Here is a 20828-nt window from a genome sequence, read left to right as displayed (position 1 = left end):
GACGATTGTGTTTTTAATTGTGGGATGATTATGTTCGCGAAATAATAGCTATATATTTATAACATATTCGTGTTCATGTAATGCAAAATTTGTTGGTTATTTGTTCTAACGTAACAGCTGTCTCCTAAGGCGAATGGGCAGAAAGCATCCAGCGTAATATCGACAGTTTTAAAACAGATACGGCTTATTACCTACTACATGAAACAGAATACCGGGAAGCTTCGTTAATCATTTCTCTGAAACTGATTCTAGGCTGATTTTATTACGGAGCTTAAACAATTTTTTCTCCTTAGTTTTTATATTTAATACATAATATTTATCTGTATTCACTTCTGCGAAATAAATATTATTTTATAGATGGTTGGAAGGTACGTATTTTTTTTTTCTAGTGTTAAAAACTGTGCGAATATTTTTTTATAGTTTCAATTATAGGCATCCTTTTTGGTGTAGCCATGATATTCTTTTCGACTATCAAAAGTGTGTCAATCTTATAGTTATGATATATTTAGTCGACATTTGAATAAGCGACATTTTCTCTATTCAGACAATTTAAAGATTAACTAAAAGACACCTGTTTTGTTAATATGAGGTCGATCAATTTTTTTATTGCTGTTTTTATTTGAACTTCATTTATATTGAACTGAAATTAAATCTTCATAGTATATAGACTCTAAAGAAAGGTTATACGTTCTGTGTATACGTAGTAGGTGCCAGTAACAACGAGGTTTATTTGAAGTGGTCTCAGGGCCGCATTAGGTCGATGGGATGTTATGATGGACGGCGATCACGAATCAGACAGTTTTATTTACTAAACGATATTGAATGAGCGTAAAATATAAATTTACACTCTCTTGATAGAGTATGATTTATTTCTTCGATTAAAAGCTATTAATATTTTTAGTTCACATGTTGTTCCACTTGCTTTATGTTATTTAGAATTCTATATACTCTTGTTGTAAATAAAAACTAAATAATTCTTATATATTCGGTGTTCTTAATTACTTATGAGGTACTAAAAAATCTAAAATCACTTCATATATTACTTGTCATAAATAAATTCACACAAAAATTTTCTATATCCTGTTAAAGTACTAACTCTAATAGCAATAATTGTTACGGAAAAAATCAAATGTATATCACAAATATATTGTATAACATAAATAAAATATAATTCCATTTCTGATAAAAGAAAAAACATTGGAACGGAAGGAAAACCAATTGTTATTTATATTTGGAAGAATCGCAATTAAAATCCTCATATAACTAGCATATAAAATAATTTTAGGTCACACGCATCTTGACCATATTTAATAAACAAAGTAGTTTTCATTACAAATATAATATGAAAGTATCATCACTGGATAAGGATCACATAATTTGAATCTAATATAATATCTGTCAAAGGTTTTTTGCATCTATAGAAGTAAACTTTAACTTAAAGAAATATCTTTTGGCAAATATAGAAATCCTCTATATTATGCCGTTGAATAAATAAATTATTGGCCATGTCTAAAGGTCGTGTTGGTAAATTATGGTTTTCTAAGTAAATTTAGACTCGACACATATAATTATAGCAAAATTACCGTTTTCAAGCGATGTTTACGTCATTCTAAACATATTCTTTAAAAATAATTATAGATATCGAATATTCATTAATCTATACATTAAAATTTTACAGTTTAACGAATTCTGTCTGGCTATCAGGATTGATTATCTTTAAAAAAGCTCTTTTGCACATTAGTTTATGCCTAACAAAACAGTTGTAAATCATTTCAAGATAATCCCTGGAATTTTAGGTATGCCTTTAAAATTTTTGGCACGTTTAATGAGGTTTTACGATGTCAATAGTTATAACATTAGTGGGATAAATTTATGTAATACACAATGGCGTAATTGACAACGAAGAGAAAATCTATGGAAGTGTGAAATTTTGTTTAATATAAAATTTAGAACATTTTTTCTGAGCTGGCAAAACCTAATTTTCTTCAGATAACCAAGTATATATATATAACCGATTAAAGTTTTTAAAAGAATTACATTTATTTGTCAAACTGCCCTTAAATATAGAGCACGTTGTACGGAGCCCTAATCCTAGCAAGTGGTGTCGATAAATCACTCCCAATCTGATTGGTGACATCATCGTTTGAGGCTGACCTTCTATTTAATAGCATCATACATTTCCATGGTACCCCGTTCAACTAGAGCGGTGTTACTTCATTATGGTTAGAACAAAAATTGGTAATAAAAAAATGACACTTTAGTACAAAGTCCTTTACAACAAACTGTTTCACAAAAAAGTTTGCTTATCATATGTATTATATCTATAATATATAAATATGCTTGTAAAAAATTTTGCATACTATATCGTAGGAACAAGTAGTGAGGAGCAATGTAGAAATTGAGTGTAATAAAAAAATATATTTTATATACCAATTCAAATGGATTTCTGGATGATGGTCATTTTATAATGAAACATATACATCCCAATGACGAACGAAAAATGTAATTAACAACATTTAAAGCTTCGATAATATTCATTAATTAAAATAAATTTTAATCTTTAAGTATGACAAACATAACGAAGTCGTGTAAAGACATTTTTCTAATAATTTTCATAACAAATACACATAATTACTAAAAGGATATGAAGAATTGAGATTGATATAGAAAAAAGTTTCAGCTGCTGCGGACGTGAAGGTCCAATTCGGAAAAGACTACGCACGCCCTACGTGTTCAAATATTAAAATTGGATGTCGAGGAGTGTCCGCAAACGGCGCTCGCGCACATTCAGTGGCCCGCTAGTCGTCGTGACGAACGCTCTACTCGAGCTGTCGAGACCTCGCAACGCATCGACTCCGAACGCACTTACGATATTCAATTCCCTCTGAATAATAACACACCATAATAATTTTTTATTTATATCATTCTATAAAAAATTATAATTTGTTGCGGAAGCATCAAATTTCATATTAAACACGTGTTAATGTATCGTTAGCGCTTACAAAACGCTATATCGCCCGATCCACGTTTTTCTCTTCTAGTGAATATATTAGCGGCCGGCGCGTCGCGTGAAATTTCACTTTTTACCGACAAGGACTGTCCCATCATGTCTGCGAGTCTAGCATGCGACACAAAATGGATTATTGAATCAAGTGAGTACGCACTATATATATATAAACACATATTTTCTTAATTTATAAATATACCAGTTTCTTCATATACGAGACACGTATAAGAATATGTATGAACTACTTTTGACATTTATCGATAAGACACTAAATAAAATCATAATATATATACTATAATTAACCGTGAAATATACAAAAAATTTAAATTGAATTTCTTTTAATATGTTCGAACAATTCTATATTATTCACGGCAACTTGGAGGTCATAAATTAGCATAAGACACAAGAATGTGCATAATAAATATCGTAATGCTCATTCATTAATGATTTCTTTCATTCATATAAATACATAGAGTGATAGTACCTACATATATAATAATGGTTCGATTATTTTTTTATTATACACATTATATATGAATAAATAAACCGGTGTATGCAATAATAATCTTGTTACGTTAATATCTGTTTTTTTTATTGATAATTTATTTATAACATTGAAACTCAGACAGACACGTAAATACAATAGTCTTTATACAATATAATTTTAGTATTATTTAGTGTTTAGACTTATTACATATAAGTCTATTTTACGGTAAATATATTTACAGTATAAATATAATATTGGCATAGATTTTTAATACTTCATGTGTAACTAATAAATTAATAATTATCTGTCGTCTTATTAAAGTAAACGATGTTAGTGTGTCTGAAGTTCTATTCATGGCGTAGAGATGGTTTAGGTGAATGACTTGGGTTTCATATATGCTAATTTTTGCTTTCGTTGTTTGTTAGCGAAATAAATGCTTGCTATTAGTTAAGAGACCTTGTGAGTCCGACGTGTAAATTGCCTTAGTTTTTACATGAATTCAAACGGAAAGTATGGTTTGTGGGCGTTAAAAATGAGAATAATAGATTTCAGCACAATCTTAACATGACTTTTCGGCAATTGTCTGTTTGCGGGATTCTTTTATAAGATACTGTTTTCAACGACTATTTTATTCTAATGATAGCATTGTTAATATTGTCATACATTGTCATACATTTTTTTAAGACGATGTCTTTCCAGTTTGAGTGATTATAATATAATATTATTGTATTAATTTATCTGTATTATATTGTTTTAATATTATTGTATGATTAGATTATTTATAAAAATAGAACTACAATTAGTTTAAAACAAAATTAATGTACACTTTATATAACAATATCTTTAAAAAGATGTTCTTCCACCATTGAATTGACAGAGAATATGTATGTATAAAATATATACAAGGAAGAAAAATTTAGTAATATCGTATCATGTTATCGTCTAAAACTTTTATGAAAAATAATTTCTTTCTTCATGACTTCCTTATTCATCAATAAATGCCAATTTGGTAACATTTTAATAAATAATAAAAGGGAAATGAGAAAAATATGAAGTCGAAATGATGACCTGTGCTTATGGTCCGTGAAAAATATAGGTCATTCGCAAATCCTGGATCCGACACAATCCATTTGCTACCTGTTTTTATTTTTTTTTTTTGTTTAAAGATAAGTGTATAACAAAAATTAATAACATAATATTACTTCAATATGTGACAATCTGTGACCTAAGATGTCATTTTTAGTTTCATACATTTTAGTTGCACATAAAATCGTCTCTAATTGTTGAATTAGTCACATCATAAGATGATGGGTTAACATGTCATGGATATAGGTCGAGTGTGCGTTATGTTGTCCTAAAGTGTTATCTCAGCCATTTGTATTAATTAAAATGTCGTTAATATTTTTGCGGTACTTTCAGGACATATATCTCTCTGTAAGTGGCTATAATGGCTACAGACAATTCAACTACACTTATGAATTAGTTAACATATTAAACAGCTATACAAAATATTTACGAATTAACGTTATATAAGTGTTTAAATTATTTGTTTTTATAGGATGGGTTTAATTATGATCTATGAAATAGGAAATTTGTAACAAACATTACCATGTGTGTTAAAAATCGATCTTGTATAAATCTATAGTGTCTGGTTTCTACCTCAGCAGCTAGTGATAAAAGCAACTGGATTACGTCAACGAAATGGGTTAAATGGACTTTAGTAATAAAAGTAGCCCTCACATTGAACTCAGCCAGGCGAGGAACGGCGGCCCCGCGAAGGTCATATATCAGTATAAAGTTGCATCCACACTACGCCTTTTTCTCACAGCACATTTAAAAAGCTATTTCTTTAAATCGCAAGTAATAACATTAATGTTTTTTTTTTTAATAAAATTGTATTGCAACTGAATTGACAATAATATTATACATATGTTATTTTAAATACATTATGTCATATCGACGGTGTGCTGATATTAACAATATTTTTATTTGATTGAACGAGGTGTGTAAAACTGGCGTTACATATGTTTCACTTTCGTTGTAATTTAAATAACATGATTTCATTAAATTAACAAAAGACGAAATAAAAAGAAAAAGCTTAAGATAAGTGACAGTACATTCGCATAAATGCTCTCCCTTTCTAATCATTTGTAAGCCAAACGGGTCACGTAAACGTCGAAGTAATTTTAGATAGTTGACAAAAACACTTATATTCAAAACCCAGCTGATAGTTACGCATATTGGAAAAAAAAATTAATAAATAAAAATCTATACGAATAAAAATAAAATTGTTGTGTCTGTATGTAATATTAAAATAGCCTCTTTGTTAATAAATGCATATGAATGAATACACAAAACATATATGAACTATTTGTGTATTTGTCTGTCTGTCTGTATATTCAGCTTAATCTTAGCAACAGTTGAACCGATTTTTGCAGGACTTTAACTTATGTAATAAAGTATCCTATGGCTTCTATTTTAAATCGTGTTCCTTTTTACAGACTAATACATTGGTATTAGTCTCTAATAAGTATAATGGATTAACTTAAAATAAACAGAATTTTTACTTTTATATAATATATAAAAGTAACCATTCTGAGAGACTGAAGTCGGAGGAACAGCTTTTAAACAAAAAACTATGAACCCGGTAGAGTTTTTTTTTTACATATAAAGCAAATCTAATATTTCGGAACTACTGACCCACAAAATCACGAAGCTGCGTAAAACGAATACACATTAAATTCAGTGGTAAAACTTTTATTTATAGTCCGGCGTATTTATACGCTCGTGTACATCCCGCATAAACTTACTTGCTCGGATAAAATTATATCTTCAAGACGATTCAAAAAGTTATCGGTTATAGAAATATAGCTATGTATATTATATTTAATTAAAGCTAATTTTTATTGCTACAAGATGTATAGACGCCTGCGTTATGTCTTAAAACAAAATTATATTCATGTTGTTAGATAGAACTAGTTAATAGGAGGTAAGAAGCATGAAGGTACCTACTTAAATACTTGAATTGCTAAATTCCTCTTATAATATGTAAGCATAATTAAATATTTCGATAACAACAAGCCGGTAATGATACCTTTGTATCGTTTTGAATACTTGACTAGTAATGATAACAGCGGTCGATGAACCAGCGATCGTGAACTTGCCTTCGTAGCCTTCGCTCCGCCTTACATATTTCATTGCTATTATTACTAATATAGTTTGAATGAAAATTAATAAGATTTTCATATAAATAACATAAACATAGAGATACGACAATAAACACAAAAATCACGTTTACGAGTTATCATCCTGTATGAAAACAACGATGGTTTAATTTTATTAATTTTTTATGCAATTATATCGTTTCTAATGAAAACGGTAAAATTCTCGCGTGCAGATTGAAAAAAAAATTGGACTATTCATACTGTATTTTGTTAAAAGTACGCCGATAAGCAGGCTTTTATTAACTATGTCTGAATATATTATGTTAACAAAAATACCCTCTATCACACGATATGTAGAAGTAATTTAAAATACAAATGAATATTAAAGTGATAGCAATATTTAATAGTATTTTCGCTACGGCTCAGATCATGTAGGTTTTAATTACAGCTTAATTATTATAGCCTATTTGGCGTGCTAACAAATCGATATAGGTCAAAGTTGATTACACTTGTACTAGACGTCCAACTGGGTCTCAGGCTGGTAGCACATATTAATATCGATTTTATAGATCCATTTTGCGATACGGGAAACTTGCGGCCTATTATTTATGTAAACGGTTTTTTTTAGTCTTGAATCCGGAGCAAATGAGACGTGAAATGTATAAGATTATATAAAATATTAATCGATGCAATACATCAAACACGCTTAACATTAAATTCTTAATTGGATTCAATTAATCTTTTATATTCAAAATAAAATAGCAAGCACTAGATCATAAATAATTATGAATAAAAGCGGTTTTTTTTCCTTAGTTTTATAGGATTTTGAATGACTATTTTTTATCATATGTAAATAGTTTTACAACAAAACACGTAACTGATTAGTGATTATTTATATTCTACTCCATTATTAACACAAGTTATCACGCAAAGGTCACAGAGAAGTTCATTATTAAACAGAGTTTTTGTTACTTGTGTATAATTTTATGTTTATTATAAGTGTAATATTAATTTATATGTTATTATCTACATCAGATGATAATAATATTTTATTAACTTTCTCTATAATATATTTCACTTATATAAGATAAATCAATACCATTTTGAAAATTGCAACTCGTCATTAATATGATCGGATGGTTTAAAATCGTAAAGCACAACGATAATGTTGTAAAAATAAAATACAAAAGGGTCATTGAACCCCAGGAACATTTGGTAGGTAACCCAATTTCTATATTAATGACACTGTTTTCCTGCTAGTTTTAAATTCGACCTATCAAAAGGTTAAAGTTGTAAAATACATTTTCTAAGTTTTATTACGTGAAAGCACTTTGCCTTCTGTTGTAAAGTTTCACAATTTTGATAAGTTAATTGAGCATTACAGAGATGAACAAGGGGGAAGAGTTTTGTATCTATTCGTTTTGGAGAACACATTTCCAATAGAAATGATTTTTTGGACGACAAATTTTCAAAATAGAAATGATTTTTTTCTGAATAGAAAAAATATATATCCATATTTAAATTTTTAATAGTAGAGAACTTAGCAGCTCACACGTCACGAAGCTAGAAATTTTTCATTAGCAATGAGTGGGAGCTACACAAATTAATTGATGAGTTGCTAATGAACAACATTAGGTAGGTGTCTCATAAAAAGTGGCGCGTATTCATAAATTTCTTTCAATCTTTCTCAATCGGCCTCATTAATACTTTATAAATAACTCCGCTGTAAATATATCCGCCCGCCTACACCCTTTCAAATACTTCCATAGACGGCGTTTAGCTTCACTATTTTCCGCAGACACTTCGCGATAGATTTATGCATCCTTAGCTCGTCCTACGCGTCCGTGCACTTAAAATTTAATATCGCTTTAAGTTTGATAGTAACTGAAATAGTAATATGAATATTTTCATTTACTAACGCTATTTGTTATTTATAGCTTTAGAGGTGTCACTATAGTTGCACTAATTGGCATTTTATAATTCAAAACAAATAGCCTATATTTTTAGGTTAACATTCAGTTGCTTTATCAAATAGGATTTGAAGTTTAATTGAGTGATATTTGTATTTTATTATATTTAAAGTTTAAATTGTAAATCTGTTAGTTAATCCCAGGCTTAATTGCGTCACGTGACTTAGTTACGTAATCTTATTAAATCGTTTCACGCTGTCGTTGACCTTGGTTATGTTAGCTTTAGTAATAAGTGATTAGCCACAACGCATAAAGCCATCCTTGTTTAAGAATCAATCAGTACGGGGATCGCACTCAAACCAAAACTTTTAGTTCCTGAATAAAAAGAATCTATTGATTTACATTTATGTATATATATACATAATTGCATTGTTAATAAGGTGCGATAATATTAAATGGAGACGTCGCTTATGTATAGCTTATAAGAAGATATTTGAATTACATTAACATAAATGTTACATAGAAATGTGTCGAATATATAATTTATGTTAATTTATTTACAACATGAAAAATATCAAAGTTAACATAAGTGGACAATAAAACACTCTTGTACTCGTAATATTTCATAGTTGTTTAAAATGAATTAGGTACATAAATAGAACTGAATTTATTTCCTTAGAATACAAATTAAGTATAATAAATTTTTATTTAAAACATATTATTATGAAGTGATTGGACAATCTGCGATACTTTTGCGTCATACAATGAAGTTTTTTTTTATTCAGCTTCCTAGATAAGTTTTTCTTATATTTATGTTAATATCAGTAAATGCAATAATACATTTATGCTCAAGGTCGAGTAGACAACCAATATTTTTTACGGGGAAGTAAGAAGTAGGAAAACCTTTTTATTTATTTATTGCGTTTTACAATTATTGTAGCAGTCAGTTTATTATTATTATATAAATGAATTGATTGTATGTCACCACGTCATTCTCATAATAACTTTTTTTACATAAGGCTGTTAAGTATGCAAACAGAGAAGGACCAAATCTTCTTAAGTATGTGAACATCAATCTCGGGTAAATCTTCTAAAAATATCTTTCTATCGCCTTCATTTTAGACCTTTATTAATTTAAACGTTACAGTTTTCAGCCAAAACTTGTTATTCAAATTCTTGTCATGGCTTCATGAACCCAGTTACTCAGTCACTCAGTTCATGAAATGAGATAGTTCCAGATGACTGCTCAAACAGGACCTTGACAAGTAAAGAATCTGTGTTATGGCAACATTTAATAGTAAATTGCAAATGCAAAATAGCTAGCTGTTACGAATTGACAATCGATTCGAAAAACAACGGTAAGCCCCAAATATTTTTACTATCAGACCAAACCGGTATATGCGTTTGAATTTAAAACATCCTTGACATACCTACATTTTTGACCCTAAATTCGACACAGGTAATTAAATTAATTAAATCATGCAAAAGGTCACGCAATTTTTTTTTTATTTCATAACATCCGAGCTTTTTAGATAAGTCGTAATTTATCTAATAGATTAATTTATGATTGCAACTCTACGATAAAAAATCCAATTAAATGTTCATACATTGTATTTTATATGTACATAATAATTTTAAACTATTATCATATTTAATATCGTGGCCTTGTTGTTCGTAATTCTGAGATTATTCTGATAATATAGTCCAGATTGTCGTTTGCTAGATTTCATTGGGATTTCATAGAACACCCCACATATTGACTGTCTGTATAAACAAAACGTTCTGCCAGGAAATTTATCTATCACATAAACAACTCAATAAACATTGTTAAAATATTCGCTCACACGTTATATACAGTATTTGTATCAAATGTATCAAATCCAGTAAAACCTTCATTCATCGACGTAATCTTCAAAGCGACTATCTAACGTTTTCTTTGTCATTTCGGAAAATTCATAAATATTTATGTATATATTTATTTATAGAGGAATTCAAAATTTTCAATATTTCTAAACGAGGTAGGATTAACGGACGGATAACAAATTTATGTTTAACTTAAGTCAGCTTTAGTAAGCGAACTTAAATCTCAGTTCCTCGAAATCACCCGTGGAAGCTACAGTAGTGTCAACGTCATGCACAACTTAGATTTCTTTGAACCTTCATCTTAATTAATTTGCAATACTCATCAGCATTACTAAAATATTTATTTAAATAATTATTAAATTTAAATCTCAGCATGTGTGTCTTTACTTTGTCGGTTTATATTTTATTATGTCTGTAATATATTTTATGGTGTTAGATTATTATTATTACGAAATTATTTATATTTTGATTTATCTTACAGTTTAAACGCATTGCAAACAAACATACGTTGATAACAACGTAAAAAGAATAGTTTATAGAAGTACAGAATAGAAATTCTTAAAGATATTTATTATTCAGAATATATATAGGTTTAATATTAGTCCAGTCTTAACTATTGATTGTCCTTGAAGAATGTTCTTGATATAAAATCTTTGTATGTTTGTATCAAAATAACCAAGTACATATATGAGATAATTTATTTAACTTTTATTATACGAACACAAAATGCAGTATTTATTTAATTTTAAAATTATTACAATTACATTTTTTCTTATAGTTTACAATTGTACACTATAAGCCTATGTTTAGTCATTAGTGTTAGATTAAATTGCTTTTCTGTTTGTACATGTCACCCTCACCTTAAGTTATTTAATAATAAAATGGTTCTACCTTTTAATATGCAACAATAGATATTCAGAAATAGTAATACTGTGTTTAGTCCCATTGAAAAAAACTGTAAACTGTTTTATGTAAGTAATTTGATAACATACTATGAATTGATTTATAATATTTATATTTCTATTCACTATTTTCATTAGCGTACTCTAGAATCTAAATAGCTAGATGAGTTTTGATCAAGAGCTATCGCTATTATTACCAACTTAACTGCGAGAGTGAAAAGTATAAAAGCAATATATATTGTATGACAAAATTAAGGTTATTACATTTATACGATCTATTTTACGAATGTATAACAAATCTGTGTATTAAAGATCTGCAATTTTAATACAAGTTTGCATCGTCACACAACCGGTAAATACGGCGAGTTTCCAGTATTCATTCATAAAACTACGTCGATACTATGTGCGAAAATTTCTGAATGAAAGACGATCGGAATAACAAAATGTACAAATACAAATCTTATAACAAATTTGATATTAAAGTAAATTAAAGAAATAGACCAACTATAAGGGAAAATTTAAACGATAGTAATTTTTAACATCATCAACCTATGTTCCAGTTTCTAACAATAGTAGGTACCTACCAGGGCATCTGAACCTATTCTCAATAGCTTCACCCCACTTTCTATTTTTTTCATAGCTTTGCAATAAACATCTGTTGTTTATGATTCATAATATTTGATTTTTCTACAGCAAAAAGTATACAAATAATCAAAAAACTATTACGGCTTATATAACGACTGTATCAGAAGAAGATTTTCCTTTAAAAATACATATTATAAGAACATTTCGATTCACATTTATCATGTGAAATATTATTTCCTTTAACGTTTAGTTTCGAATTAAAAAAAAAACAAATATTTAATCAGCTTCAATAAGACAAATATTGATAAATATGTTCTTATTTGACATGAGATTTGTTAATGATTTCTTTTTGAATACGTTTATAAAGCCCATAGTAACAACATGTGTAAAATGAATCGTAAAATGAATTTTCAATAGCTTTCTTTTTTATTAATAAAGTCTTATAGAAACACTACAATCAAATATAGTTTTGTTGGAATCCGTTTGTAACACAATGTGTTATTATCATGCATTGTAAAACAAAATTCTCTCGTGACAAAGTTTATTTTGATGTAAAATCGCCGTTTAAAGTCAGAGAAGCTGAATCAAGTCGTAAACTGAATGTAATATTCAACAAATTGGTGCTTTTCGTCACGACGCACGCAACCGAACAAAATGAACAATGAGAGCGCTAGTTCTATTTCTAAAGTGCACAAAGGGTAGTAATTCCAGACGGGAATAACCGGCGCTACCAGTTCGTAATAAGTTCAGACAAAACCTATGGGTGCGAGACGATGACAGACGCCTCAGGCATCGAAACTTCAGATCTTACAACTAGATTTATAAACAACTATTTGGACTTCCATAGTATAATCATATAGTTAGTTATATGATATTCACATTTTCTATATTCAGTGAAGAAAATTAAGTATACATTGTTACATTTAAACGGAAAGATCATAACGGTAAAAAAAATACCCAGAAGAAACGGTTGTTTACCTACTCAAGATAAAACAAATTATCGAAATGAGGTAAACAATACACACGGCAGGTCATTTAAAAATACACCCAACACCTACAAACATAACATAAAATGAGTTAAAGTGCAGTAAACCCTCAAAACAAAACAACGTGAAACTCACAAAAATATAATACATTTTTTTCCCATAAACGGACATAATTTGCCGTTTCTTGTTATGGACGATTAAATGCTTTTTTACTGTTTTCATTGTTTTAGATGTATGTTTATTATAAAGTTCTCCTGAGAAGGGAACCGAGGAAAAAGAAGTGCATACCATATGGGCACAAGTTGATTCTAAATGTGGCAATGCTCGTGAAACTACGTCGAGACGCCAAGACTCCACATTATAACCGGTGGCGCCAAACTCATATACGATTATTAGGTTTGTTTAAACCACTTTTTCAAACCAACTTTACAAATAGTTCAACATTTTTTAAGATGTTGTTTCCATACGTTAAAGTTAATCGATAATAAAATGTTGTATATCATCAATCGTATTTTAATAAAGACTTTAAAATATTTAAGAATGTTTCTCCATATTGTGACATTAAAATTATAAATGTACGTAATATTTTTATGAAGATGCAAACGCGGTAAAAGTAATATAAGACGGGTGTTAATAAACGATTTTTATGAATGGAATTTAGAAAAATATGACTGTTGTAAGGATATTTTTTAGTTTATTTAGTTTGTTTGCTGTAAAATTATATATAATGTCTTTTTCCTTGAGTAGACAATAACATACTATATTTGAAACAAGAGGGTCAAGTTAAACATATGAAGATTTCGTAGGAATGTATTATTAAAGATATATATCAAATTTATATAAATGTTATTAACTCTTATAAAATGTTTATCCGAAGTATATAAATTTAGAGATTCTGTTGTAAGCTCTGTAAGCTCTCTCGTGGTAGCTTTTAAATATATAAACTTATTTTATTCAATGTTATAGCTTTATAATTTATTTACATTTTTTTTTATTTCTATTGAATCTTTCTCCTTAAAGAACTAAGGAAATAAAGATCTAACTCATAACATTTACCCAACAAAACAACAGTTTACAAAAAATAACACGTGTATTAAATAAACCAACTTATGTCCTATGTTTTTTGTAGGATGATAGGGTATAAAATGTTATATATATTAAAGTAATAAAATATGTATATTCTTCAATGTTAACTTAGTCTTACCACAATATAGACTATAATTATTATAAAAATTATAATAAACAAATAACTAGAAGGCTAAGTAAACAAGACACGAAGTTTTTAAAGTTCTAAGTTGCATTTAGTCGTGTGTTTATTTCAGATCTATCATGTCTTGTTTATGTAATTATGATAACTTAAAAATGGAAATCTCTTATTATCTTTAATGCCTAGAAATCGTCTCTTGGTCCATATCAGTTTGAAACGAGACAGAACATCCGTCGTTAGAAATAAACATGTAAAATGATTAATGCTGTCTGTCCGATATCTCGTCTGGTCTTGATTATGTTATACATGTGTTTATCAGGAAAGCAAATCAATAAAAATATTAAATAACCTTAAGGATGGCCTTAATGAAGCTTACTTACACTAAATCTCCGTTATCTAATGTTTGACTTACACAGGTAAGGAGAGTCAGAGTCTAGGCCGTACATCATTAGGTCTAGACGCAAATCGGGTCATCCGTTTTGTATACATAATGATAACTTCGGCTCTGATAACATGGTACTACGTGATACTGAGAAATCAGAGTTGTAAAGATTAGGAAGAGATCATATAGTGATACATAAAATTAAGATATTTCAATTAATAAAACGTTTTATATAAAAGTATATACCATCGTATAATACATTAAGAATAAATGTCGAAGTAACATGACTTAATAGTAATGGACAAATTTAGATACTTTTAATTTTGTCTTTATCTTTCTTTCTACAATAAAGTTATTTTGTATTGTATCGATCCAGAAGATCCAATGGATTTAATTTATTACGTTTTATTTAACTCACGTTATCCGTCAGTGTTGAGTTGTCTTATCGCTGTAAAGATTTACACAAGTGCTAATAGGAGATAGTCTGTTGTTATGACAAAAATATATAAAAACCTGATGCAGTATTGTCTACCTACTATTAACTATAAAATTTATTTATTCTCTTAAGCTTTTTCGACTCGATTTGATAATTGAATATAGCTGTATGTAGAATTTTAAGTCGACATTTTTTTAAAAGATATGTCGCATGTAGTAACTAAAGATGTCCAAATATATTTTTTTCTTTGCAAAGCCAATTGGATTCCGAAATGGATTGCAAATGTTTTTTAATTGCTTGATATCCCATCGGAACGTGACTCGACTCGGAATGAATCCCGTGAATGATTTATAACCGGAGATCCACTTTATGTATAAAAATAATAAACATTCCTTTTATTTTAACTTATAAATTTGTTTTATAGGAAATAATTAAAAATTCTAAAATAACTCGAAAGTTTTTTATGATAAAGTAAGTTAGTACGACAGTAAAATAGAAGAAATGCGGCTAGTCGTAAACTTAATTATTAAGACATCCATAAACTCTTGTGAAAAACTAAATTTAACAAACTGTCGTGGCGCCGTGCGTTCGGTCAGGTATTCTCAAGAAAAAACAAACAAAAAGGAAGTGATATTAAAGAGGAGCCACGTTGACTGGCGCCTGGCTTATCGCCTGGCACGTGGGTTTCTACCTTTGGCCCTTTCGGTACTTTTTATTCCTAGAACACATTCTTTAACTCGCCTCAGAAAGTTTTGAACACGCTTAAATGTCAAGGATATTATATTATGTCGGCTGTTAAATGACCACCAAAGATGATTCCCATTTGGTTTTTCTGTAATCATTTATATAATATTTTATAATTTCGTAAAACGGCACTTTTGGTTGTTTCGACCAACATAAAAAATAACCTTTACCATTTACGAAACATTTTTTTAAACTTTTGAAAACGTTTGTTTATGGTAAAACATGTACGTCTGTCAATCAACCCGTTTTGGATGTTGACTATCGAAATCTTTACCATCTTGAGATATAAAGAGGTAAAACCGAATTATGTTAATGTAATTTACGTCATATTGATATGTGTGATTTATTAGCCCTTTGTTTTCGACTCGCGTCGTTTAAATATCTGCAAAACTTTTTCTGAACAATTTAATAAACGTGTATGCGTCCGAAATTGGAGATAAAATTATCTACCTAATAAAGAAAAATTATGTAACATGTGTATGGTAGCATTTTAGTGATAACACCTTAACTCGACGGTTGGTTCGCGCTATTTTAATGTCACAGAGCGTTCTGTTCGTCGGAAGCATTCAAATTTAAATATTTTTTACTTTTTTATATGTATAGTGGTTGTGATTTTAAGGTGATTAACATATTGAACGGACAGTTTATCTTATAAGAACTTTATAAAAGACATATTAATTAAGGTAATTAAATATTAATTTGATATTTTCGAAACATTCGTTTAATAAGGTAGCTTATCAATATTAGTGATCAAGACGTTATATTCAAAAATTAAGTAATTATGATATCAACGGTTTTGATTTTTTTTTATCGATTGTAAAAAAATATTCTTAAACATAACTACAATTTATTATTATATTATGCGTACACCTGATGTGATTATACAATATATATTTTTAACCAATTAAACTATATGCTCCTGTCGTAGCGTATTTTGAACTGTTATTTTAAGAATACTATTATCAACTAAATACAAGAAATTATTATTTATTATTGATTATGCATTGTATTGTTCCAGGTCCGTTATAATGATATTGTACCTATATCGAGGTCAAATCATTAACAAGTATTGAACTTTAGTGATATACACAAAATACTTGCATCACGAGGACTTGTAAGTCGGTAGCATGAGAAATCCCTAGACCATTAAGGATAAGAGGCAGCATTGGTGCAAAACATGCGTGCTAGTGACTGCCGGGTGTTTAGAAAAATGGATGTGCGGTGTTCGATATTCAAACTGCTGTTGTTTCAAATTGTGATTATAAGATGTGGAGCAAAACACATACGCACAGCGAGGGTAGAGTTGGCTGGTGACGTGGAGAGGGAAGTCCAGGATAGCATAAGGAACCTTATACACACCGGTAAGATTCATTTTCAAGAAATTAAATAATATATTTAATATTTAAAAGGTAGTTAAAAATTAACGAAGTACCAAAATATTTTTAATGAATAAAAGTAAAAGAGGTTTAGTATGCATGACGTGAATATATATTTTTTTGTGATGCATTGTTTAACTTTAAACAGTCCTTTAATATCTGGTACATATGAAGTTAAGTTTACAGGACATTCGATATTTTCATGCCCAAAAGCCATATTTAAAAACCATAATGCCGTAAGCAATTAAAGTTGACAAGTGGAAAGATAATATTAATGTTAAATTCATAAACTCGTAAACCTAATCTTGTTAGTTGTTTTGTGGTTGGCAAGTTTGAAATGCTGATAATTGGATTCAAGTCTCGGGGGACGGTTTGAGATTGCCTTTGAAGGATTATCTTCTCCGTGTCTGTAGATTTAGGACAGCGTCGTGTTCCCTTTCGTTTTCTTTTTTCAAATGTAACATGAGACTTAAATCACTCTAAATGCTAAATATAAAACGTTTCAGTTAAGCTTATTTTCAAATAATATCAGTGACTACATACAGAGCCTTGGGTTTTGATAGACAGTTATTGTTTATAATCCGTGGATGATTTGATATTTTTAAATTGAAAGTCTTTAAAAGATACATTAAATTATTTGTAAGGAGTATCAAATTCATCTCGACTAACATACATTAATAGTATGAAGGTCGTTGAATGCGAAAGAGCGTGCAATTTTTTTATGGATGTATATATCATATTACGGCAGTGTCGTATTACAATGTGAAGGGCTAAGTTAAAAATTATCAAAATAAAAGTTAAAAGTCATTAAGATCGATTCCCCGATTCTAACATTCAGAGATTGGGTTAGATTGAAGTAATCGTTTGGAATATTGCAGCAACATAGTTTATTCTGAGATCCTATAACGTGTCAAAAATAGACCATGGATAGGCCGGAGCAGGCCGAGCCGAAAGCACGCACAAATGAAGCATAAGCGTATTGAAACAGCACCATAAAACGTCAATCCTTGGCATGTTTTATAAAACAAATCGGTTATGCAAATAATGTACCTATCCATTTAGAGCCATTGAACTTCTTGAGATTCAGTTTTTTTTTTTACATAATCAAATGTTATTTGAAATAGAATTTCTAGTCTGATTTATTTACTTCCGACAAGCTCCTTTTGAAGGTTAAATAAATACAAGTACAATCTATAATTTTTCTTATCATATAACTACACGATAATAGCCAAAATGTATCGCGGGAAAGTGTAAAGTATAACGATCTTAGATCTCATTATCAGGTTATCTCAATATTTGTGAGGCAAATCTTATCTCGCTTGTGGAGAAAAGGTGCGAATCTTGGTCAGTGACGCGGTGTGACGTAAGCCGTCACCTGTCATTGTAAGATAAAAGATTATGTCCATAGATAATGTTCACGTATCATTTATCTCATTAAGCTTTGCATTGATTATATTAGTGTTTACAATCGTAGAATTTTTCATATATATTATATAGTTTCATATATACTATGAATTTAATAAAACCACTCCATTTTATTAAGTACAAAATATATATGTATGTATGATATTAAATCAAAATCTCAAAAGAAAATAAAGAACATTCAAAGAGACAAATAAATCTCTAGCAAAAAATGTTTACCTTCTATTTATAGCAACATATAAATGGGATTGTGAGTTTTCTGCCTACCGCAAAAAAATATCAACATTTGTTCGTTTCACTGAGTGCATAATGCTTCGGTTTACTTATTCTGATTATATTACTAATAATAACGATGTAATACAAAATCTAAGTAAAAGAAATGTTGCTAAATAAATTAAGTATTAAGATTGTTTTTGGGGAGATCGAAATGTAATAGTGTTTTTTTTTTGAAAGAAAGAATATTTCATACTAAAAATACAAGCCTATTTTAATATACATCAAAATGTAAAAAAAAAATTATCACACAAATTATTATCAAGGCACAGACCGTCACCACTCACATGACGTATTTTTGTTTTACGTCCCATACTAGCAATTTATAATTAATATCATAAAAATAATATGATCATGTATTTTTGTTTTATTAAATAATATTTCAAAATGAAAACTGCAATATTTTTGTTTGGTCATCAACATGTACATAGAATATGTTATTATTATTAATATTTTTTTTTTATTTTATGTTAAATAATGTATTAATAAAATAACAATTTAATAAAATTAGATTAATAATACATTTAAACAGGAATACATTCTACATTAATAAAATTTCATTTTGTGTAAAATAGGGCGATATCACCTAATATTCCTTAGGAAAAAAACTGTTGTACTAAAAAAGTTTATATTTTTATGACCAGTATATTATGTCGAGAAGATTTAGCGCAAGGCGTTATCTGTTTGATATCACTGTAGCTGTTTGCCTTAAAGTGTATTATTGTCTATATTTTCTTTATAAACGTCCTCCTACGCGCACTAGAGGTCGCTGATCCTTCCTAGACGTCCGCAGGGGGCGGCGGCAGGTACACCCAGTGCGACGGTAATTGACAATAATTGCTGACTATTATTCGCCTAGTTAACCCACGCAGATCATTACAAATACTTATATCAATCTGTTTATACCATTATATTTTATACCGTTTTTGTGCCTTACATAACAACGGCATCAGGTTATTAATTATTATTATCTTAATTTATTATCTATGCTTATTTTACTTTTTATGTGGTTTACTGACTTCTATTGTACGTCATGTTTGACCGATAACCTTTTGTTGTTATTTTTTTGTCTAGGATCCTCTTTCGTATTCAATTCTATTAAATTAATCATAAATTAAAATATATAAAAATTTTATAGTAACAATTATATAAAAAATATTAAATTATTTGTTACAAATAAGACCTGTGTGGCCTCACAAGTAACGAGGTATCGAGTGACTATTCCTTAATGCTGACAACGCACACCTAGTTCTTAGGAAATCGCTCAAATGATCGCCGATACTAAGGAATCTTTGACAAAAGTCATCAAACAATAATTTTATAGTTGGCGCCAACGATATATAAATCAAATCACCTATTAAATATGAATACTATCATTCAAATTAATGTTGGTTTTGTTTAAAAAATTAACAACGAATTTAATTTTGAATAGGTATCATGTCTATGCTTCGTTTAAAAAGCGTATCAAATTTATTACATGTTAAATAAATAGTGACGACAGCAGACTGATAAAATATAACTGAAAACAGACTATTAATATCAGAAAGCTATTGTGACTAAACTCCCGTCACGTCCGCAACTGTTCAATGTTGACAGTGACGTTACGTAAACCGTTAACAATCAATGTGATAATATATAAATATTATGTATAAAGTTAAATTTTACAGTAAATTTAAATCATGTTTATATTTGCAATCATTGTCTTATTAACCTTTCAACGGACATATCTACATATGTATTTTTACCACAGTATCAACAAATGTTATTTGTTCTGTCTAATTTATATATCGCGTAACCTTGAATTGTTAATTTTTTTTTTGAGTTCCTTTTTTATTCAAAATAATATATCATGCAATGAACATCAACATTAGATGTTACAACAATTGCTTATAATTTATTAAATTCCTTTATGTTTTTAAAAGATGATTTAAGATTAAATATATTTACATTGAAAGTCTTATTTCTGATTCACACTATGGAAGCATATCTCACGTATTGGATATATTTTTTTTCGTGCTCATCATACTTTAAACGTATTATGAAAGATCAAAGGAACCTAAGTGTTTACGCTACTCAAGTGCTCT

The 20828-nt window shown here is 29.0% G+C and overlaps 1 protein-coding gene across 1 annotated transcript in view; it reads left to right on the top strand.

The window, feature by feature from the left end:
* The first annotated feature begins 2786 nt into the window (after positions 1–2786).
* LOC116767928 (A disintegrin and metalloproteinase with thrombospondin motifs 7) overlaps positions 2787–20828 on the top strand; it is a 49345-nt gene continuing 31303 nt past the window's right edge. Inside the window, exons 1-2 of the mRNA XM_032658468.2 lie at positions 2787–3152; positions 16692–17034. Coding sequence (XP_032514359.2) covers positions 16851–17034 — 184 coding nt within the window. The 5' untranslated portion in view covers positions 2787–3152; positions 16692–16850. The remainder of the gene's footprint in view (positions 3153–16691; positions 17035–20828) is intronic.

This window comes from Danaus plexippus, chromosome 19 (genome assembly GCF_018135715.1).
Source record: "Danaus plexippus chromosome 19, MEX_DaPlex, whole genome shotgun sequence".
Classification (NCBI taxonomy): domain Eukaryota; kingdom Metazoa; phylum Arthropoda; class Insecta; order Lepidoptera; family Nymphalidae; genus Danaus; species Danaus plexippus.
Note: the sequence above shows the minus strand (reverse complement) of the source record. Positions and strands in the feature narration are given on the sequence as shown.